This window comes from Salvelinus fontinalis, chromosome 18 (assembly GCF_029448725.1).
Source record: "Salvelinus fontinalis isolate EN_2023a chromosome 18, ASM2944872v1, whole genome shotgun sequence".
NCBI classification, from domain to species: Eukaryota; Metazoa; Chordata; class Actinopteri; order Salmoniformes; family Salmonidae; genus Salvelinus; species Salvelinus fontinalis.
This window is the reverse complement of record NC_074682.1, coordinates 18,657,340-18,671,853: the sequence shown is the minus strand read 5'-3', so window position 1 is coordinate 18,671,853 and position 14,514 is coordinate 18,657,340. Positions and strand designations below refer to the sequence as shown.

General features: G+C 45.9%; 1 protein-coding gene across 1 annotated transcript in view; it reads left to right on the top strand.

The window, feature by feature from the left end:
* LOC129815108 (S-adenosylmethionine mitochondrial carrier protein-like) overlaps positions 1-14,514 on the top strand; it is an 83,133-nt gene that overhangs the window by 48,007 nt on the left and 20,612 nt on the right. Inside the window, exon 6 of the mRNA XM_055868482.1 lies at positions 6,360-6,377. Coding sequence (XP_055724457.1) covers positions 6,360-6,377 — 18 coding nt within the window. The remainder of the gene's footprint in view (positions 1-6,359; positions 6,378-14,514) is intronic.

Genomic DNA, 14,514 nt, shown 5'->3' with positions numbered 1-14,514 from the left:
CTCTCCTCCCTCTCTCATCCTGCTTGCTCTCATCCTTCTCATCATCACATGGCCATCTGTTTCAATTTCAGCCAATTCATATGTTGAATTGAATGTCAAATTGATTAATAGTGTGCTCTTGCCTGGGCACCTTTCAAAGAACATTTTTACTGCATGGATTTGAAAATGAATAACATAGAATAATCCAATCTAGAATAGGTCACACTTTATTTAGATAGTGCATCTGTAGATACTCTACAGATGGTCATACTATCCACAAACGATCTGTTGATAAGCAACTGCTTGCTAAGGTTATTGTTAGGTTCAGGTTTAGAATAAGAGTTAGGTTAAGGTCAGGTCTAGGGTTAGGGTAATATTTTTCTGAAATTATTTTCTGGAGGTAAGCTCCTGTATTTCTGAAGCATGGATGTGTAACCTAGTTCAGGGGTTCTCAAACTTTGTGGGTTCGGGGAGACCTTTTGCGATAGCAAATTCATCAGGGACCCCTTATAACTCGAGTGAGATAGAAATATTATTGAAGGAGTTTTACTTCGGCAGTGCATGGCCGGAGGAACCAAGTCTCGGGCCCTGGGAAGGAACATTTTAAAGACCCACCTCTTGGTGTCAGTGATAAAATGTAGCAGTTTTCAAGCTAATTTCCTGCAATTCCACACTCCTCTGTTTTGGTAAAAAGCTGAAGGAATGGGCCTGGCGAAATAACCACTCTCAAATTCATAGACAGAGCTATGGATGCAAGGACTGACCATCCATGATAGCAAAATTATAGTTTTAACCATCTACATTGTTTACAAACATTGGTGTAAAACAAGCTTATATTTTGGGTTGTGATGGGGTATAACAGTTGAACTATGCTCATAAGTTATATTCTTTATGAATCATTGGGTGTATCATGCTATTCCATACCAAAAATGGATGTAGCATCTAAGGATTCTAGCTTTAAATTATGGTGCATTTATGTAAAAAAAATATACAATAAGTATTAATAAGTTGAAAAATGTATAATTGGTGGAGCACTATAGATACCAATATCCCAGTGATCCTCCCAGGCCCATGTTGCCCAGTGTTCAGAACATAAATTGTATGTAATATTAGATTGTATTGTATTGTAATATACCCTCTAAACTTGTTCCACGGATCCCTTGGCCAAAATGAGTTTAATCTGTTAAACCTCTGCGTACCCCACTTTGAGAACCCCTGGCCTAGTTGTTCTCTGGAGGCTATAGTGCTGTGACATTGGCCAGATGGTGGCACCTGCTGCAGGCTGAGAGCCCTGGTCCCTGTTCTCTGGCCCTGTAGGCCCCCACCAGCCTGGGAGAGCACTGCTGACATGTCTGTTTAGTTTAGCTCAGCTAAAAGCTCGACTAACAGCTGATCGCCATCTGGAAACATCTGGAACAGCCCATTGGGGTCAGGGGTCAGACAATGATGTCATTTTTTAAAATGTCGAATGGAGAAGAAAAAATAAAACATTGACTATGTAAGTAACACAGTCTTTCTCACCACACCCCACTGGCTGTGGAACTGGTGAAAGGCTGACTCATGTCTCCATCTGCTTCCCAGGAGCATTCATAGAGTCCTGTAACATTGTAGCTAGGCTAGTAGAGCATCTGCTTCCATACTGAAAGGTAAATGACTGCTCTATGCATCCATCCATCGTCCTTCCTTCCTTCCTTCCATCCATCCATCCATCCATCCATCCATCCATCCATCCATCCATCCATCCATCCATCCATCCATCCATCCATCCATCCATCCAGTCAGTCAGTCAGTCAGTCAGTCAGTGATTTCATCATGCGGCCTGTTTCTGAGGGAGTTCTGAACAGGCTTGTTGAGGAGTGATCAGGTCCATGCAGTCTGTGGGTTCATACTGTCACTGCCAATCAGACCTGAGCTCTCCTTCTGAAGCTCCGCTATTGCCAGCTGTCCTGAGCTTATCTGATTCCCATAAGCTTTGTACTGTAGTGGAGAGAATGTTTAGATGACCACTATAACAGACACGTGTCCTTTAATAGCGTTGAGATGATCCCAACCTTTCCAGACTGCTGTAAGAGAGATGACTTCAGAGAAGCCCTGATCCACAGCTGATTTATGCACAGGTTTTACACCTCTGGAAGAGATGCAGTGTGTGTGTGTCTAACAGCTGGATCTCCCTGAAGGCAGTGATTGGTGTGTTAGAATGTTTCTGCTCTGTGTGTCATGGCTCTGGGCTCGGCTCCCACATTGCACTCTGCTGTGTGTTTGAGGGGGATGCGCCAAGCCAGAGGGCTCTGCCTGTCTTTGTGTAGAGCTGACAGAGGTCAAATGACTTGTTCTACTGGACTGAGCAGTATAATCTCTCACCTCAGTGTCCCTCTCCCTGGCCCCTCACCTCAGTGTCCCTCTCCATGGCCCCTCACCTCAGTGTCCATCTACCTGCACCTCTCCCCCAACCCTTCTCCTTCATAACCACTCACACCTTCACTGTGTAACTCTCAGATTCTTTCTCAGCTCTCTACGCTTTTACTTGCCCTATTCCCCTTGTCTCCAGGCCTTCAATCCCTCCACTGATATCTTTTCATTCAGCCCCTCATCCCCCTCTCCCTCCAACCTCTCACTCTTCCCCTAGGTCACTCTACCTTATCGCCTAAACCCCTTTCTTACTTACTTTCCTACTTACTTCAATGCTCTTACCCTTACCCAGCCTCAATGTCATGCAGCCCCAGCCCCAGCCCTCTATCCTCACCTCCATGCAGCCCCAGCCCTCTATCCTCACCTCCATGCAGCCCCAGCCCTCTATCCTCACCTCCATGCAGCCCCAGCCCTCTATCCTCACCTCCATGCAGCCCCAGCCCTCTATCCTCACCTCCATGCAGCCCCAGCCCTCTATCCTCACCTCCATGCAGCCCCAGCCCTCTATCCTCACCTCCATGCAGCCCCAGCCCCAGCCCTGTATCCTCACCTCCATGCAGCCCCAGCCCTCCATCCTCACCTCCATACAGCCCCAGCCCCAGCCCTCTATCCTCACCTCCATGCAGCCCCAGCCCCAGCCCTCTATCCTCACCTCCATGCAGCCCCAGCCCTCTATCTTCACCTCCATGCAGCCCCAGCCCTCTATCCTCACCTCCATGCAGCCCCAGCCCCAGCCCTCCATCCTCACCTCCATACAGCTCCAGCCCTCCATCCTCACCTCCATGCAGCCCCAGCCCTCCATCCTCACCTCCATACAGCCCCAGCCCCAGCCCTCTATCCTCACCTCCATGCAGCCCCAGCCCCAGCCCTCTATCCTCACCTCCATGCAGCCCCAGCCCTCTATCTTCACCTCCATGCAGCCCCAGCCCCAGCCCTCTATCCTCACCTCCATGCAGCCCCAGCCCCAGCCCTCTATCCTCACCTCCATGCAGCCCCAGCCCTCCATCCTCACCTCCATGCAGCCCCAGCCCCAGCCCTCTATCCTCACCTCCATGCAGCCCCAGCCCTCTATCCTCACCTCCATGCATCCCCAGCCCAAGCCCCATGCAACCCTCTGCAGTCCCATGCAGCCTCAGTCCTGTAGCCCATCCAGGCCTTCGGGCAGCTGTAGATTTCTTCCTAGCTGTCAGTACCTAATTAGTTGGCCCAGAGGGCATCGTGTGCCATACCACAGGATAATTAATTGGCTACCTAACAGACTCCCTCTGACATCATTGGCACTGCAGTGAAAGGTACTTTGCCTGCATGCATAGAAAACCCTTCAATTTTGAGTGAGTGTGAGCTGACTGTCTGTTATTACTGTCAGGGGTTAAATTGGGCCGGGTTCGACACCCGGTAACTATGATCCAAAATGAGAGTCAGGCGGAGTTGAATACCTTTGGTTATTTGAATTATCTAATGAAAAATTGTTGTCCACATGTAATTTTCCACAGCCAAAAACATGAGTAAGCAACAGCTAAGTAAGACAAACCCATAGTAGAATAGTTGACCTATTGAGTTGTTTAGCCTGCAGTATTCTATGCAAGAACATAAGATTCCTCTCGAGGCGCATTCAAATGGTGAGTGCCGCATAAGGTGAGAATTATGCTACACATGCCCAGTTACTGTACAACATTCTTAATGCAGTAGTGGGAAAACACACATTTGAAAGCAGTTTTTAGGCCACTGTTAAAAGAGGAGGATCACGGAGCTTTCTACTAGGCAACATTTAATTCTCAAATCCAAGAAATGAGTCAAATATACCATTTTAGAACTGGAGTATTTAGCAGCAGTATGAGTTATGCTCGCTGGCGCTCGTCTATGGCGCCGATGGGGTTGAATGTGTGGGGAGGACCGGGGTTAAATGTAGGCTCACACTGGTCAGGTGTAACAGATAGACCTACATTATATTCACAGTGCATGATCCGTTGTTGGCTGAGTGCCAGTGGAATGTTTTTTTTTGGGACATTCAAGTCATCATCAATATGTTGCTACCCACTGGACACACCATGTAAATCAAACGTGGAATTTGGGGTAATATTTGAGATATAGATCAAGGAGCTTTCAGCCTTTAATCAGCCACTCAAAAAAACAGCCAGAAGTTTGTTGAATTACCAATGTGTTATCACTATGCTTTCAACCATCTAAAAGATGGGAATACAATGTCAAATGTGTTGTATTCATACAGTACAACAACATAATGTGTTCTCACTGTGCTTCATCTAATAGCACAACCAAATGACCTGGATTGCAGATGAGATCACATTAAAAGTACAAAGTGCAAGTGATCATTGCTGTTCGAGATTCTGCACAGATTATTATAGCAATTGTGAAGCTCTCCACAGACCTGCGACCTTTGCATGCTGTCTTGAACATGCCCACTTTCTATGATTACATAAGAAGACATTTATAGTTACATGAGGCTAACCACAAAATATGCCCATGAATGTGCTACTCATTTTAAAGTTGAATAAATACTGTTAAATCAGTTTGTAAGATAGCCTTAACTTTAGGCTATTTCCTGAATGAGAAAAGTAATATTGAATTGTTGCCTGGTTGACAACGCAACCAAATATAAACATTTAAAGGATATCTAATGCTTGGACAGTTTCATGTGAGCCACTGGCTTAATCCTATAACTTTTTGGTTTAGACGGAGACGTGAATCGAACGTATAATTTGTTAACTTGTCGACAAGTTAGCAAAAGTGTAACTGAATTGTGTTTGGTTGTCAACATAACCAAATATCAAAATTTGAAGGAGATGTGTCTTTTGTCTCCCATCCAGGGTTTCTGTGGTATATGCTTGCCTTCCTTGGACTAAGGACCCCCCACCTCCCAAATCCCAATTTAACCACTGATTACTGTACTCTATAGGTCAGTGTGTGTAACCTAGTTTTTCACCTGTGTTGAGGAGTTTTGTCATTGAAAGACGGGAATATCCATTTTAGCTCATGTGCATCAGATGCAGAATGTGAGTGTTTCTCCAAGTCTCACATTAGCAACAACCTGCTGCTGACTGCAAGGTTCACTGGAGGTTGTGGAGCAACAGCCTCAAACACAGGTGCTTTGTTGATAAGGGAGTGGCTTGTCTCTTATATCTGCCTTCTTCTGGTAGTCTATCAGGCGTCCCCTCAAACGCCTCAGTACACCGGACAGGCAAAGAGCCACAAAACGTCAATATTATGGGCTGTTTCTGGGAGTCATTTCTCTCATGTCGATAGAATTGCTGTCTTGAATGTTTGCCAGCGTGCTGATTCAGGCCCTCCTTCCTCCCCCTGGCCAGAGCTCACAACAGTCTTCATTTGTTGGGAATATTATTGTCCTCCAACTCCACTCTGGCTGATGGGATGCCGGGCCAGCTGGCTTGTGATTGTCTGCTTGGAGCACGGTGTGCTGGAGCGCTTGCCCTTGTTTGGCTTGTTTAAACACACACACGCTGTGCCGACGGGCCGTGCCATTCAAAGGCTGTCGGTTGGAATTCTTCAGGAAGTGCATTCACACTCGTGCCTGGCTGCGTCTGTACAGAACCATTTTGTGTGTGTGTAGGTATGTGTAGTAGTGCAAGCACAGTTCTACAGAAGGTGTGTGTTTGTACAGCAGAGGGTATGGATGTCTGTTTTCTGTAGGAGAGAGAGAGAGCAAGCAGGTTTGGCTTCCCAGCCACTGAAAAAATTACTGTCATGAGAGCAGCCCCCCCTTCTCTCTCTCTCTCTCTCTCTCTCTCTCTCTCTCCTCTCTCTGCTCTCTCTCTCTCTCTCTCTCTCTCTCTCTCCTCTCTCTCTCTCTCTCTCCTCTCTCTCTCTCTCCTCTCTCTCTCTCTCTCTCTCTCTCACGCTCTCTCTCTCTCTCTCTCTCTCTCTCCCTATCTATCTATCTATCTATCTATCTATCTATCTATCTGCCTCTGGCCTTCGCCCTCTCTCCCTCCCAGGCTTCTGTCTTATGAAGTGTTAGGCCACCTGTGTGTCCAGAGCTCCGGTATCAGACTCCCCCTATTGATTGGCTGTATTTAATTTATTTAGAGGCCCTGTCCCTGAGGGGTGCTTATACGGCCAGGCTCTAGCAGGCTCTCCTGGTCCTGGGTCGATGTGCTCATATGTTTGGCCAGCCTGGAGAACGCTTGGTGATTCAGCCCGGACTTGTTCCTCTCATATGGAGGTGTGACATTAGGTCATGTACATTTACATACAGCTACATGCACACAGGAAGTTGTTCGATGTTTGGTGACGTATAAGAGTTTGTTTATTTATTAATAGATAGGGGAGTTGATGACAGAATTATTCTCAACAGCCCCTTGGTCTATAGACCTACATTGGTAGTAATGTAGTGAATTGTAGGTATGTGGTTTTGACTGTGCAGTTTTGTTTATATTCAATAAATGAATCTATTCAGTTACAACATTTATGGACTACTTTACAGCCATAGCCTGATATCGAACAGGCAGTGTACATTGACCCCCTTATCTTCATGCTGCACTATTACAATGGCACTTAGCGGGAACATGCCTGCGCAGCGGTGTGAATGTACACGTAAGCGAGGGAGAGAGAGAGTGACTCACGGTAGGCCAGTCTAAAACGGTCATGAATCAGTTGACAGACAAACTGGTCTGACTTGGTTCTCACTAACTTTTATTGAGGTTGATCTGTTTGCACGATAAAAGTGAAAGATGTCCGACGTAATTACCTGCTGGAGTGATTTATACCCTAACAAATTGAAAGCTATTTATTACAGAGTGGTATATCTATCAATCCCTATGACATGTCACTAATGTTTCCTTATGAAGTCTGCTGATTTGCACGAGGCATATTGTTGTGTGCGTCTGTGCTTGCCAATGTGTATCCATAGACTTTTATGCAAAACATGGGGGTGTGGCCCACACAAGACCACAAGCATGAAAAAACACCAACGTATTATGTTCCTGTTTTATTTAGGCATGTGGTCTTGAGTGGGCCACACCCCCACGTTTAGCGTAGCTATTCCTCCAGGCCATCGGAAGTCTAGTGTGCACATGTGTGTATAGTTGTTGTTTGTTTGTGTGTGTAAAAAAAATAAAATAATAACTTTTAACTTTATTTAGGCAGGGAGTCCCATTGAGGCCAAAGTCTCTTTTTCAAGGGAGCCCTGCATAACAAGACCCACATAAACCTCAGGAAATTTGACATGACAAAGTGTGTGTGTGTGTGTGTGTGTGTGTGTGTGTGTGTGTGTGTGTGTGTGTGTGTGTGTGTGTGTGTGTGTGTGTGTGTGTGTGTGTGTGTGTGTGTGTGTGTGTGTGTGTGTGTGTGTGTGTGTGTGTGTGTGTGTGTGTGTTGTATGTAGTGTGTAGCCTACTGTATATGTGGTGTGGCTGGTGGCCAGTTGATCCAGTGTGCAGTCTGGTTGCATTAGTCGGTAATACATGTGGACTTAGGCTCTGGGCTGCTCTCTCTCTCTCTCTCTCTCTCTCTCTCTCTCTCTCTCTCTCTCTCTCTCTCTCTCTCTCTCTCTCTCTCTCTCTCTCTCTCTCTCTCTCTCCTCTCTCTCTCTCTCTCTCTCTCTCTCTCTCTCTCTCTCTCTCTCTCTCTCTCTCTCTCTCTCTCTCTCTCTCTCTCTCTCTCTCTCTCTCTCTCTCTTTCTCTCCCTCTTCCTGTCTCTCTCTCTTTCCCTCTCTCTCTCTGTCAATTCAATTAAATTCAAGGGGCTTTATTGGCATGGGAAACATGTGTTAACATTGCCAAAGCAAGTGAGGTAGATAATATACAAAAGTGAAATAAACAATACAAATTAACAGTAAACATTACACATACAGAAGTTTCAAAACAATAAAGACATTACGGGTGTCATATTAAATATATACAGTGTTGTAACAATGTACAAATGGTTAAAGCACACAAGTTAAAATAAATAAGCATAAATATGGGTTGTATTTACAAATGGTGTTTGTTCTTCACTGGTTGCCCTTTTCTTGTGACAACAGGTCACAAATCTTGCTGCTGTGATGGCACACTGTGGAATTTCACCCAGTAGATATAAGAGTTTATCAAAATTGGATTTGTTTTCGAATTCTTTGTGGATCTTTCTTTAAGTTTGAATCAGTCACAGTGGTCAGGTATTCTGCCACTGTGTACTCTCTGTTTAGGGCCAAATAGCATTCTAGTTTGCTCTGTTTTTTTGTTAATTCTTTCCCATGTGTCAAGTAATTATCTTTTTGTTTTCTCATGATTTGGTTGGGTCTAATTGTGCTGTTGTCCTGGGGCTCTGTGGGGTGTGTTTGTGTTTGTGAACAGAGCCCTAGGACTAGCTTGCTTAGGGGACTCTTCTCCAGGTTCATCTCTCTGTAGGTGATGGCTTTGTTATGGAAGGTTTGGGAATCGCTTTCTTTTAGGTGGTTGTAGAATTTCTGGATTTTGATAATTAGTGGGTATTGGCCTAATTCTGCTCTGCATGCATTATTTGGTGTTCTACGTTTTACACGGAGGATATTTTTGCAGAATTCTGCATGCAGAGTCTCAATTTGGTGTTTGTCCCATTTTGTGAAGTCTTGGTTGGTGAGCGGACCCCAGACCTCATAACCATAAAGGGCAATGGGCTCTATGACTGATTCAAGTATTTTTAGCCAGATCCTAATTGGTATGTTGAAATTTATGTTCCTTTTGATGGCATAGAATGCCCTTCTTGCCTTGTCTCTCAGATTGTTCACAGCTTTGTGGAAGTTACCTGTGGTGCTGATGTTTAGGCCGAGGTATGTATAGTTTTTTGTGTGCTCTAGGGCAACGGTGTCTAGATGGAATTTGTGGTCCTGGCGACTGGACCTTTTTTGGAACACCATTATTTTGGTCTTACTGAGATTTACTGTCAGGGCCCAGGTCTGACAGAATATGTGCAGAAGATCTAGGTGCTGCTGTAGGCCCTCCTTGGTTGGTGACAGAAGCACCAGATCATCAGCAAACAGTAGACATTTGACTTCGGATTCTAGTAGGGTGAGACCGGGTGCTGCAGACTGTTCTAGTGCCCGCGCCAATTCGTTGATATATATGTTGAAGAGGGTGGGGCTTAAGCTGCATCTCTGTCTCACCCCACGACCCTGTGTGAAGAAATGTGTGTGTTTTTTGCCAATTTTAACCGCACACTTGTTGTTTGTGTACATGAATTTTATAATGTCGTATGTTTTACCCCCAACACCACTTTCCATCAATTTGTATAGCAGACCCTCATGCCAAATTGAGTCGAAGGCTTTTTTGAAATCAACAAAGCATGAGAAGACTTTGCCTTTGTTTTGGTTTGTTTGGTTGTCAATTAGGGTGTGTAGGGTGAATACATGGTCTGTTGTACGGTAATTTGGTAAAAAGCCAATTTGACATTTGCTCAGTACATTGTGTTCATTGAGGAAATGTACGAGTCTGCTGTTAATGATAATGCAGAGTATTTTACCAAGGTTACTGTTGACGCATATTCCACGGTAGTTATTGGGGTCAAATTTGTCTCCACTTTTGTGGATTGGGGTGATCAGTCCTTGGTTCCAAATATTGGGGAAGATGCCAGAGCTAAGGACGATGTTAAATAGTTTTAGTATAGCCAATTGGAATTTGTTGTCTATATATTTGATCATTTCATTAAGGATACCATCAACCAACCCTCTGTCTCTGTCTCTGTCTCTGTCTCTGTCTCTGTCTCTCTCTGTCTCTATCTCTCTCTGTCTCTCTGTCTCTCTTTCTCTCTCTCTCTCTGTCTCTATCTCTCTCTGTCTCTATCTCTCTCTGTCTCTCTTTCTCTCTCTCTCTCTCTCTCTCTCTGTCTCTATCTCTCTCTGTCTCTATCTCTCTCTGTCTCTCTGTCTCTCTTTCTCTCTCTCTCTCTGTCTCTCTTTCTCTCTGTCTCTCTCTCTCTCTCGGTCTCTGTCTCTCTCTCTCGCTCTCTCTCTCTCTCTGTCTCTCTCTCTGTCTCTCTCTCTCTCTGGCTCTCTCTCTCTGTCTCTCTCTCTGTCTCTCTCTGTCTCTCTCACTCTCGCTCTCTCACTCCAGTCCTCACATACATTAGGTCTTCACACGGCCCATGGTGCTCTGCTCTCTCTTCCTACTGATTGAGATCAAGCTGATCACTAAACCATCGGAGTCCCATCTGTTTCCTGCTGCCTCTCTCTCTCCCCAGCCGCAGTCTGTCTCCTATTCTCTCTTCTGTCTCCTAGTCTTCTCAACTTTCATTCAGAACCAAAAATGTACCTGAAATAAGTATTTTTCAATGTTCGGAAAATATGTATTTTAAACATATGGAAAACATGTATTTTAGATGTCTTTTCAATGTTATTTTGCTTACTGGAACTATTCTAGTTTTGCGGGGGGCAGCATTTTATGGTCTCTACTAGTGCGTCAGAACAGCACGGACCTGCCCTGTTCACACCAAGTACCTCTTGAAGTTCTGCCCTATCCACTTACCAGGAAGTGAAGAACCTCACAGCCTTCTGTCCTGCAGACTATAGACTACAGAATCTTCTCTCTTCCTTGAAATGTCACAGATTCCCTGACTCGTCTAGCAGTTCCTTTCCCCATCTATCCAGCCTGATGAGCACAGCTGCCCACATTTTGCTGGAGATTTCCTCTCTCTCTTTCCTCCCCTCTCCCTCTCTTTCATGCTCTCCTTCTCTCATGGCACTGGGGCACTGACATCTCTCCATTCCTCTCTTCTCCTTTCTCTCTGAGTCTGACAGTTTCGAAACCAGCCCCTTTCAGGCCCTTAGGCCAGCAGTATAGGCCCTGCTCTAGTGCTGCTCAGGACAGAAACAGAGACAGGCCTCGGTCTGAATGGAGCCGTAAAAGGCCCAGCTGTGCAGATGGGTGACAGGTTGTTAAAATGTGTAAAAGGGAGAGTGCTCCAGCACCAACCCTCCAGCAGTGTCTGAGCCCAGAGGTGTCTGTCTGAATCTGATTGAGGAAAGAGAGGAAAAAGCCCATGCGTCATCTGAAAAGTCTGATCAATGTATGATCCAATAGACTGGAATTGCCTGAGTCCTAAAGAATGCAGAAGACGTCATGCAAAGAGAACATAATCAAATAAAAATTGTTTTCCTACACATTGGGGAAGTTTGTCTACTCTTAGCGACTGTAGTTAGTGCTGGCTGTTGCTGTCCTGTACAGTAGTAGACAGAGATAGTTAGATTCTCCCCCCGTTTCTTTCTCCAGCTATCCAGATGCTCATCAGTATGCAGGGAGTGAAGCCTGACCTATTAAAGTCGTTTGTCAAAATGCAGCCAACTGCAGGCCCTGCAATCAGGCTCAATTTAAATGTATTTTGACATGTGTTTTTCCTGCCGTCAAGTGAGTGGCTAAGGGCCTGTGACGGCCTGAAGCATCTCTGAATACTAATACACTTAGGACAACACACACACACACACACACACACACACACACACACACACACACACACACACACACACACACACACACACACACACACACACACACACACACACACACACACACACACACACACACACACACACACATCCTCGAATGCAAAGGAGTGTGACACAGGAAAGGGAATCTCTATCTCTCAATGATAAAGTACTTGACAGTCTCTCCAAATGGTAATGTTACGGTCTTAACACACACACACACACACACACACACACACACACACACACACACACACACACACACACACACACACACACACACACACACACACACACACACACACACACACACACACACACACACACACCAGCAGGGCCATGTGACTCATTGTCATGTGTTTGGTAACACTAACCCCCCCATCCATCCAGAGGAATCCTGTCCCCCGAGGCTGAATGACACAGATGTGTGTGGGGCCTGGGAGCAGAGGTTGGCTCTGAGCTGTCATGCAAACGGAATGGTGGTGGGGAAATATCCCCTACTCTGGTGTCACTCGCATGCATTAAAGGAATGGAAAACGTGTTTGCATTGCAAACCATTTAAGAGTCAACAAGGCTGATCCCTCTCACTCTCTCCTTTTCACTCACTCTATCTCTCCAGTCATTGGACTCTGTCTCTGTCCAAGTGCAGACCACAAAGCACAATGTGTTAATATGTTTTTTGTCTTAGTCACACTAGTCTTACTGTGACTCAGTGGCTTAGTTCTCCCATGGTTTCATGTCGTTATGCCCCTTGTGTACTTAACCAAACAAACTGTGGCAGGCAGTGGAAGAAAACCTCAATCTGTTTCACTAGGTCTAACAGAGGACTGCCTGCCTGCCTCTCTGCTGCTCTACCACATCCTCTTATTAAATCTACAATGCGTTCTGTTCACCACACTGTCTGCTGGCGATACTCTAGTCCCTCTTCTGCCCGTCTCCCTATTTGACGTGTTGAATTAGCTCATGGCTGGGTAGCCTATTTGTTTAAACACTTGTTTTATGTGATGGGCAGCAGGCTGTGTCAGACCTGCTCAATGCAGCCCTTTATCCTGTCTGTTCCTCAGTGGTTTTATTGGGCCTGGCCGTGTGGCCTTGTGTTATCATGCAGGGCCAGAGTCGTGACACGCGCTGGGGCCTTCTGACCTAGCCTGGTCCGTGCCTCTCTGTCTGGTCCCCCCTGGCTCTGTCTGACCCGACCCGGCCCACTGGCCTCAAAGGCGGGCAGGCTTTACGGAGTTGTACACCCTGCTCTCTCTCTGCTGGGCCGTTATATGAGGCGGGGCCGGAGCTGGGGGCCCGAGGGGCAGAGTAAGCACTGGAGGTATGTGCCTTTTATACGTGCTGGAGCGCCTCTCCTTCCATGTGCCGAGCAGATTTGTGGCCCTCTGAACTCTGGGAATATTAGTATGGCTGCGCTGCCTGGAGGGGACAGGACTTGCTGCACCAGTCTGAGACAGAGGGAGGAAAATAACTGCTCGCTTTCTCAATCTCTCTCTCTTTCACTCTCCTTCTCACTTTCTTGGGTTAACTTACTCATCTGCACACCTGTTCAATGCAATACAATGGCATCATGAGTTATGAGCTATCTCAGTTGAGTCAGTCACCTGCCATACTACTCAGATCAGTTAACTCCCTCTCAATCACTGGGTTTACCTCCTTATCATCACACTTCAGCTATCTGCCCCTGTATCAGCCTTGGCTGATACACAGCTGGATGTGGTCCTATATCAGCATTAGTTTGACACACACACACACACACACACACACACACACACACACACACACATACACACACACACACACACACACACACACATAAAATCCCTCTCTCCCTCATAGGAGTGTGTCAGTAGTATGTGAAAAATCTCCTCACTCAGCCTTCCCATCACTATAAATGGCTTATCAATATAAATCTGACCATATGTGGCTTTCAGGCACTCCATCTCTGCCAGTTGCACTGACACACACACAGACACAGACACACAGACACACACACAGACAGACACACACACACACACACACACACACACACACAGACACAGACACACAGACACACACACACACACACACACACACACACACACACACACACACACACACACACACACACACACACACACACACACACACACACACACACACACACACACACACACACACACACACACACACACACACACACACACACACACACACACAAACCCTGCATCTCAGCCAGAGGTGTAAAACAATTGATGCATAAATCAGCAGTGGATGGATCAGGGGCTTCTCAGAAGCCATCTCTCTAGCAGCAGTCTAATAAAAGACAAGAGTCTGTTAGAGTGATCCTCTAAACTTGGAAACCAACACTCTCTGCTTGCCATGAAGCTCATAGCACGGCTTGGGTAAGTATGTTCCTCATAACAAACACTGTCTGCCAAGCTGAGAGGGAAGCAACGATGGAGAGAGATGTCTAAGAGAAACATTGGAGAGAGAGAAAAGTGCTGTCTGACAGAGAGAGAACCTATGACTTGGTTAAGCTGTTTAGTATCTAAAAGTAGCCTATAAAGAGCTAAGTGAGGCTGTCCTCCAGAGAAGCAGCAGAAGAAGGACCAGAGGAGGGTTAGGTTGGTGTACGTCTGCCCAGACCCAGACACTATTAGGTTAGGCTGAGTTTGTCTTGGTAATTGAGCTTCAGAGACATGTGAGGCCAACTGAATGAACGCTCCTGTTGTTGCTT